The sequence below is a fragment of the Dunckerocampus dactyliophorus genome, chromosome 2 (genome assembly GCF_027744805.1).
Source record: "Dunckerocampus dactyliophorus isolate RoL2022-P2 chromosome 2, RoL_Ddac_1.1, whole genome shotgun sequence".
Lineage (NCBI taxonomy): Eukaryota > Metazoa > Chordata > Actinopteri > Syngnathiformes > Syngnathidae > Dunckerocampus > Dunckerocampus dactyliophorus.
Genome location: NC_072820.1, coordinates 11,018,886 through 11,028,335, shown reverse-complemented (window position 1 = coordinate 11,028,335; position 9,450 = coordinate 11,018,886). Strand labels below are relative to the sequence as shown.

The 9,450-nt window shown below is 43.1% G+C and overlaps 1 protein-coding gene across 1 annotated transcript in view; it reads right to left on the bottom strand.

Moving 5' to 3' along the window:
- Positions 1–567: 567 nt before the first annotated feature.
- LOC129177014 (leucine-rich repeat and immunoglobulin-like domain-containing nogo receptor-interacting protein 3) overlaps positions 568–9,450 on the bottom strand; it is a 44,233-nt gene continuing 35,350 nt past the window's right edge. Inside the window, exons 3-4 of the mRNA XM_054767691.1 lie at positions 8,457–9,200; positions 568–7,392 (exon numbers count right to left, since the gene is read on the bottom strand). Of these exons, the coding sequence (XP_054623666.1) occupies positions 6,823–7,392; positions 8,457–9,200 (1,314 nt within the window). The 3' untranslated portion in view covers positions 568–6,822. The remainder of the gene's footprint in view (positions 7,393–8,456; positions 9,201–9,450) is intronic.

The following is a 9,450-nucleotide window of genomic DNA, read 5'->3' as shown; positions in this document are numbered from 1 at the left end:
ATTGTCAGGTTGATTTCATTTAAATTGGAGTTTTATATGTGATAGTATTAATATTAATGATGACTTTAGCTTTTTAAGTCTCTGACATATAAAACTGTAATAAAAAGACTAAACCCATAGTTTACATTGGCTCATGGCTGTTGATATTCTCAGGAAAAACACTGCAAACATCTTATTCCAAAGTGTATGTATCAAAGTATGAGAAAATGAAGAGTTTTGCGGCAAAGGGCCACCCATTTTATGTTTCTATTATTTATTTGGAAGTAAGTCAGATGCACACATATGCTGAAATGATCAATCGACAGGGAATTCACTTTATTTTGAAACGTTAGTAAAATAGATGGCAATTTTGTATTTGTCAGTCAATCAAGATAAAGATAAGTCATCAAACGCGATTTACTTCAATTTTATTTTTGAAGAAACCCACCATTTTAAAAAGCAAATGGGCATAAATTAAAAACTTAATTTTTATTATATTTATATGCTATTTTATTATATAATTCCTATTGTTTTGATGACCTTTTGCTTGCTGTGTGTTCTGAGGTCACGACAAGAGTCACAAAACACTTTCGACAGTCACATCATGCTTTTATGACAAAAATGACTAACTTTACAAGACAGACAGTATATAAAACATACAATGAAAAAAGAAACTCTTGTGTTTTTTTTTATTGGCAATTATACATTATTGTCTTTCCCTTCCCATGGAGGCCGAGTAGCTATGGGTCTGAGCAAAACATCCCCAGAGAAAAGAAGTACTACTTACAAGTAAATCTATTTCTATACCTACAATATTTACAGTCAACAGTCATTTTCCTCTGTCAGACATGGCAATAAAGTCTACAGATTTTGATGACACAATATGGCTAATAGATGCAGTATATACACACTCTCTTATGCTCACGTGTCCATATAGCCAGCCGGATGCTCAGTGAGTCCACAGAGTCCACATATGCTTTATAATAGTCTCTTTTTCATGTGCTAGTGAAATGCTTTAATGGTCGCCTGTTCTGAGCCATCCAATCAGTCTGCTTTCACATCAGCTCTGCATTTAGTTGGAGCGCTCAGCAACCATTCCAAGAGGTTTCACAGGCCACTTAGGACAGAACCAAAGAGAGCAAAAACAAGACCAAATTAGATGTGGTCTGTATTTTGTATTGCGGCTCTTGGATAAATGCAGAGTTCTGTCGATAACAGCTTCCTCTGAGGATTGGAGATGTCAGAGAAAAGTTAAATCAATGAGAAAACTCTGGCACCATCATGTTCTCGATTCATATTAAAAGGTACAGTGTAAACATAGGAATGAGTGACAACCAGCTCTCTTTACACCCCCACTCAATGAAGGTACGCCATTTATAATCCGATCCCCACACAGCATTGATCAGTCCCACCAGGCCGCTTGGAATACCATCACAATTATCTACACTTTTTGTTTTAAACACGTCTGAGGACATTCTGTGTGTGTTAAGATTACTGTCATCCCACGTGAACAGTACCGTTTTAATGACCACACTTTTTTGACTGGTTTCACGTGGCGGCTAGTTTCAGCAACACTGTTCCCCATATGGTCCCCATATAGACGCAGGTAAGCGTTTGGCAATGAGTGTATATAAAAACCATGCATAGATTTCACCTGCTATGATCACAAGAAAGCATTTTTTTATCATCTGTGACGGTGGCGATTAATGATCAATCGGATCAATCAATCAATGATCAATTGGAGGCTTTAGTTGGTCTGTTCAGCATTTTTTTTAAACCCAGAAACCAAAAGCTGTTGCCTAGTTGCGGCAGAATAGCTTGTTGTTGCACCTTATCGCCACTAGAGGGAAGTACTGCCGCACTAAAAAGGGAACTGGTCAAGGTTAAACTGGAGCAGTTGTAGGTCCGGTACAACCAAAGCAGCCATCATAGCTTCGCTACATGACTCTTCAAAATGAACTATAAGTTAACAGCAATTTGTATTTGTGTCTATATTTGCACTGTGGCCTTTTTTTATTGGTTCACATTACGATGGCAGAGAAATCAGTATTTCCATGGCACCCGCCTCAGAGAGGTCTGTTTTGGAAATGTGACTAATAGGCTAAGTAATCACCACATCAGCCAAGCTCGCTTCCCTGTCATCCTATTAATGCTCCCCTCAGCTATGCTAATTCAACTCAAGACTAATCCAATCAAAATAGCAGCTGTGGGAGCTGGAGCAGGAGATGGATTCATTTGGAGGCGATATAGTCACAATGACAGAAGGCTCGGGCTTTAAACCCTGAATCTCAAAGGTGACAGTAAAAATCGTACATTTTCTGCACCAAAATAGTGACAGCCCCTTTTAAAAATGACAAAAAATTAATGGGGGAAAATACAACAGAGTGAGCTAAATAATTCAGGCCTCACTGATAGCTGTGCCATTGTTTCTTTTTTTTTTATTTTGGCGTCTGGGGTTTGTCTTATTTTGAAGCATCCCCCACTGGAACATATCCTAATAGTGAAACTGCTGCTGCTGTAAATGGAGCTCCTCGACGATGATAAACCAACCGCAGGCAAGGGCGAACCGGAGGAGTGAAATAAGTGGGGTGGGGGTTGTATTGCTAAGCCTGCTTTCTCAAGAATCACAGCAGAGGAGATGAATCGAGCTGAGAGTGAGGCGATGGCTTCGGCTTTAAAGTGACTTGAGGGCTTTATGGAAGAAATGCTGAGAAAAGTGTCAAGCCATGTCGATTAAAAGGCTTTGCTTCCTTGCAAAAACATTAGCAATAAAGCTGCAGACAAGCTGATTCTTTTGGAGAGGATACAATCGCTTTCCAACCTTGACCAGGACGTGTCAAAGTCATGTAGGATGATGGTTTTGTTCTTCAGGTGTAACAAAACACACACACAGAACAGTCAGTGGCTTTCACGTCCGGAGAAATATCCCAGTCCAGAGCAGGAAAGTCCCAGTGATGCTTCAGGAGTGGGTAAGGTATGAGAGGGTTTTTGTATTTTTTAAAGGGAACCTGGGTCACCCCTTCCATTTTTTAAACTTCACTAATCTAACAACTGCTTCGTGGCGTCTAGAAGAGCCACGATTCATAACACGACAACAAATGACTCAACAACCACACAGTACACGTGTCTACTACCACACGACCATACTCCAGCCTAACACTGTGAACTCGGAACACGAAAGGGGCCAACATTTCCAAAGGGAGGAGAATGGAAAAGAGGAGGAGAAGGATGATAACAATGAATCTCACCCTTAACAACTCTTACATTGCACACAATAACACCATTGCAAATCACCATGGACATTCCAGATGTCCTCTAAACCTAGTTTCCACAGCGAGGTAAGGATGGATGGGAATACGAGTGGCTTTGGCTGAGGGGGAGGAAGCAACCGTGATGGGGGAATTCTGTTCTCAACATTGCGGTAGGCCTACAAAATGTTGAACTGCTTTCACCCACCACATTCCAGAGAGATTATTACATCGCTGTTTGACGTGTGTGGTAAAAGGCAGTGCGCTAGCATGAATTAACTTGAGACAAATGTACACATTAGCACTCAATAAGTCATCAAAACTTACCTTTATGCATTCCCACATAGTATCAGCATTTGACACCAAATATGAGGTGAAAGAAAAATGGTAAAATACAGTAGTAGTCTATCTGTGCGGCATGAGAGAAAGTTAGCACACGCACAATGGACATGCGTCAAGTGAGACGGATGTAACAGAGAGAATCCGGCCACTTTTCAAAATAAAACATAAAAAAAGAAATAATGGAAATTATTTTTTCTTTCTGTGCGGCCCATTACCAAATGACCCACGGCCCGGGGTTTGGGGAGCACTGCCATAAGTCATTGAGCATTTGTATGATGATTATAAAGCTGTATGAAGTGTATTCTAATATGTATAATTAAGTGTATACATCTTATTTATTTATTATTAAAAAATATATTTAAAACTTTTATTTTAACGTTACATATTAAAGCAGGTTATCAGCTCAATCAAAAACAGAAAAAAATGTATAAATTATACATGATTTAATTAATCATTTTACATACATGAATAATATAATTTACAATTCTAATTATGCGACATGATTGAGATGCTCCAGCTCATGTCGGAGAGGGTGTGTGAAAGAGCGCAGGCGCACCTCAAAAAACAAATTGCAGGAATTGGCGTAAAACTAGCTTTTACACACGCATGTAAACACTTGAATTAGATTGTGTTTGACTTTTTAAAAGTCAGATTAACATACCCGGATTATGCGATTGGAAACTGGTCTCTTCCATGTCTACTGGAGTGGAGGCGGCGTTCTGCGCTCCCGCCATTCTCCAGGGCGGGACGCAAACCACAGTTAATTGTATTACTAGTAGCAGTTCAAGCTAAGATGTGTCAATAGTCAGTGGTTGTTGCCTGTAGCTGTTCAATGTATGCGTAAACACGAATGGAAGAACGGTCATGTTTTGTGATGTAAAAAGTATCCATCACGCTGCGGCGACCTGTATTCTTTTTGCGCAAACTGCTAGCTATCCAGGTCAAGATGCTCGTCATACGTTGAATAGAGGGCAACAGTTGTGTCTGGCAGGTAATTGTTTTGAATAATCACTTCAACGCAGACATAGTTGATCGGAAAAGTATCTGTATAAGTCTTTCTCGTGCATATTTGCAGCGGCTGGCAGCCGAGAAGCAGAAGTTGCAAGGTCTCGCGAGAGAAACAAGCAACTAGCTCTCAGCCAACAAGCCTAAAGCAACAGGGAACGTACGAATTTGGAAGCGACGTTAGAAAAAACAAGGCCGAAGTCGCTTCTAATAAGCAGATTTGGCAACACGTTTTGTTTATGTGTGACGTAACAGGTCAACCGGAAAAGCCAAACATTTACCCGCGCTAAAAAGAGCATAAGCGCGATGTAGCATTATGGGAGGCACAATAATTGATAATCGCAGTGGAGAAAACGCATATAAACAAGGAAGTCAGGCTTTGGTGTGAAATCTGGAAACCCTAACTACTTCAGTAATCTGACTTATTTAGTGCATGCAAACGTACTGAGTGATGTGCTTCTCTTATTCATCATATTTTTAACACATGCACAAACAGCTGTTCAATACAGAAAATGCTGACTCAAAAGAATTTTGGCATCGCTTTGGCACCGCTCTATGCAGTGCATTAAGTGCATACCCACCTGAAATTTAAATAAAATGACGCATGCACGGTTGAACTGCTACACCTTACTTTTTCCATAAAGACCTATTTTAGCTAATATGTTGAGAACAGAACAGCCCAACACGGATGAACGGGAGCGTTAAAAGGGGTCAGCAGTGAAAGTCACATACGACGACAACAGAGGAATTGAAATCAGGAGGACAAACAACAAACCAGCTCTGAGAAAAGCGGTTTGCAAAAAAACAAAAACCACGGTACGACTCTCCACTACACGATGCAGATGGCGTGGGTAGGGTTAACACGACTTCATTTACATTTTGAATCCGCAGTCTCCAGCCAGGGACCCCTCCCAAAAGGAGGACCCAGTGGGGGTGTATGGGGAAGGTAGAGGGTGAGGAGGGGGGGATGCACTGGGCTAGGGGGGCAGAGACATTTGCACACTGGGCCACGTCAGAGACAGAGAAAGAGCAGTCAGGTCTCACTGTGGTGCGACTGAGTGCATTTTATGTGCTTATGGTTGCTCTTAATGGATGGACAAGTGCATGCAAGCCAAGAGACTGTTAATTATACTTTTAATTATACTGCGTTTGTGGCATCGAATTGAAACTACTGTATAAAAACAAGCGCAATTACTATGGCTTAGTTTCATCCCGCATAAATGTACATCCCCAGGGAATGAGTTGCATTTTCATGGCTCTGCACACATTATTGCTGGAATGTTATAGCTGTTACCCACTGTAGTAATTCGGCTTTTCCTGAGAGAACATCTCACGTCCATGTGCTGCGAGGTGTGTTGGCTAAAAACTCATTGCTTTGTCGTGCGTGTGTGTTTGTGTCCGTGTGTGGACCGCTGTGTGTCCTCTGTCTGCCTCTGACTAGGTGCCAACTCTCCAGGCTGCTCCCCCCTGGCAGCGCTTGGAAGGTCAGATGTCCACCCACGCAGAAGAGAGCAGGGACGAGGGCCGGGGGCCAAAAGGTCACCACTTTCCTGTCGATTACAGCTCACTGTGTAGCTTTTAATGCCGAAGAGAGGAAGAAGATGACCTCTTCCTTCGATCCTGTTTGACCCGGAAACCCTCTAGTCCCAGTGCTCTCTGCTGTGTTGGTTACAATGGTTACCACGGCGTCCCGTGTCCGACGGGCCATGGACACAGGATGTCATGGCAATTCTCGGCCAGTGTGCTCGTCCCAAACTCACACAGCTAATGTTGTCGCAATATAGCCCAATAAAATCCTTTATTTGTCAATTCAAAGCTTCTTTGATAAGTTTAAGCCTGAATTTAATGTGGAAAACATTACAAATGGTAACATTCATGAAGGATTTGACCTCTCTGGAAGAAAGGGTAGACAATCTGACTCATGAACATTCGGTGGTATGGAAGTATCACTTATACCTCAACCTGCAATGCATGCTCATTAACAAGGCCTGCTTCACTTGATAGCGAAAAAGTCTAGAAACAGGCTCTTAGATCTCCCAACTGCAAAGGAGCAGAAATGGGAAATGTAACTAGACTTATGACTCAACTCTTAACTATAATTAATATAGGCTGAGCCGGGGCTAATTAGATTTCAACTGAGCCAAAACGTTGTTTTTGTGCGAGTCAACAGCTGTGTGCGTTTGCGTGTGTCAAACACGTTTTTGGGACGTGCTCATGCCTCCCCCGAGGGACCCCTGGCTGCGTTGTTTCATATCATCTTCATGTTGAACTTCCTGGTCCCTCCCGAAGAACTCCCGGTGGTGGGCTCAGATTTCCGGAAAGAGTACTCCACTGTGAAGTTGTTCTTGCGTTGGCCGCGTCCTCGGCTCCACACGAACAGCAGCAGGAAACAGAAGAGGACCACCCCGAGGAAGGTGATACAACCCATTGCTGTGGAGACCAGGATGGTTGTCAGGTCCAAGGTAAACTTGAGGAAAACCCGAGTGCTGTTCAGGTTTGTGTCATTGAAGAACTCGCTGCTGTACAGAGAGCGATTGAGAAAAAAGGCTGAGGCGGCGTCCAATGGTTGGCCGCGTACTGTGAGTGTGGCGAAGTAGGTGTCATTGCCTCCGGCGTTGCTGGCAATGCAGATGTATGTTCCGCTGTCCGTAAGCTGGGCGTAGCGGATCTCCAGAGTGCCGCTCGGGAGAACGGTGATGCGGCCCGAACTCTTGGCTGTGATCCGTCGGCGTTGTGGAGAAATCCAGACGATGGCGGGAGCTGGTTCTCCTTCAGCACGACATAGGAAACTCACAGGTTGGCCCTCACGAGCTGTCACCTGTGAAAGGACGCAAGAAAGGACGGCACTGACTAATAAATGCTGGCCATTTGACAAAGCATCAATGTTCTCTCTCCGTGTGTTTACATAGCATTACAGTACAAGGGACACCGCTCATTTCAGATCACGTAAACTGAGATGAAGCTTGTGGTGTGTAGGTAAGATGACGATAGCTGTGTCAGCTACTTAAATAGTGTTACATCATACCATATTTGTGCGTAATTCACCAGTTAAAAATATGGACATGGTACAGCGCAGTGTGCTGACACGACCTGCAAACAAGAGTTTAAATGGCAGTTTTTGTTTCCTCCCCATTGAATTAATTCACGATAACACAGGAAGAAAGTGGAACATTCGCAGTCAACCAATCAATGCAGTCAAGGCCGCAATTTGAAGGTGAGAAACACAATTGAATTCTGTCTCACCAGGATGTACGGGAAGTCTGCATCAACAATAAGTACCATCCATTGGTCATTTAGAATTATTTTGGATTGTTTTCTGCACGCAAAACTATAATTACTCTCTATAAAATGTATTTTTTTGTTAATATTTTTGAGTGTGTGGAACGGATTAATTGGATTTACATTATTTCCTATGGGAAAAATTGCCCCAGTTTTGTACGTTTTGGTTTTTGTCCGACCTTTCAGAGCAAATTAATAACTAAAATGAAGGTCCCGCTGTATAATAATAAAAAACACACTAAGACAATCTGCATGGGCTCTACCGTAACTCCCTGGAAGCAGTGACTTCAAATAAAACCCAGAAAAGCATGACAAATGCCTTTGTAGCCACTTACTAAAGAAGTAGCATGCATATTATTTGTAATCGAAGCCTAGGGTCTTTCCAGTTCTACAGGACTATAACACCAACCAGCACTAAGAGGCACAGATGGTAGAATAGGCGTACAGACTGTACTTTGGCAAATAAAGTGTATTCTTCTCTGGCATGTATACTGGGATAAAGAAAGTAGCTGAGCTACAGCAATAGCTTGACTAAACGGACATCAACTACAGTACAATTAAACACCACTGTGCTGTATGTACTGTATGCATTGTGTTCGTTACCTGCTGAAGTTTGCGGTTGCGTATTTTCGGTTTCTGGCATGTAAAATGATCAAAGAGTGCAGAATCAGTGAAGGTACTCAGGCTGATGCCTTGCACCTCCACAGGCCCTGCACACACAGGCACCCTGCCGTCAAAGTTGAGGGTCTTGCGCCTTTGCAGGATCCACAACAGACGGCAGTCACACATGAGAGGGTTCCCATCCACTCTGAGGGTCTCCAGACTGTTGACAGAGTGGAAGGAACCCTCTTCCAACGTCTGTAAGTCATTCGATGAGAAGTTGAGGACCCGAAGCTGCCTGAGGCCTCCGAGGGCGTGGGGCTCCACCGTCATCAAGCCTGTGCTGACCATGATAAGCTCCTTCAACCTCAGCAGGTCTCTGAAGGCCCAGGGCTCCAGTGTTGTGATGGGGTTGTAGGAGAGGTTGAGGTGGGTTAGATGCACCATGTTTTTGAAGGAAGCAGAGGGGACAGAGGTGATGTTGGTGTTGGTAATGGACAGCCAGTGGAGGTCAAGACCCTGGAAACTAAGAGGGGAGATGTACTCCAGGTAGGGCCAGTGACTGATGTCCAGACCTCGAAGGTTTGAGAGCTTTCGGAAATTCTGGTCCTCAAGAGCCGTGATGCTGAGGTGACGGAGGCGGAGGGTGACCAGGCTGCGTAAATAGGACAACGTTTGGCCTGAGATGGACGTCAGGTTACAACGAGCTATGGTGAGATCTTCCAGTCCCAGCAGACCTGAGAATGCCTGTGGATTTGGTAAAAGAGGACTGAATGAAAAGACAATGCTTGACTATAACTTTTTCATCATGAAAATGTATTGGTTGTGAAATACTGGACTTGCAAGATGATGAAAGGCAACACAATGGAAAGCTAATCAGTGATGCAGCAATCATAACAAAGCACATACTACAGATTACTCTGATGTTTTTAGAGAGGGCAGGTTTGTACGGTATTGCTGGGGCCCTAAGAAATCAGTTTTATTTTTTCACAGATTC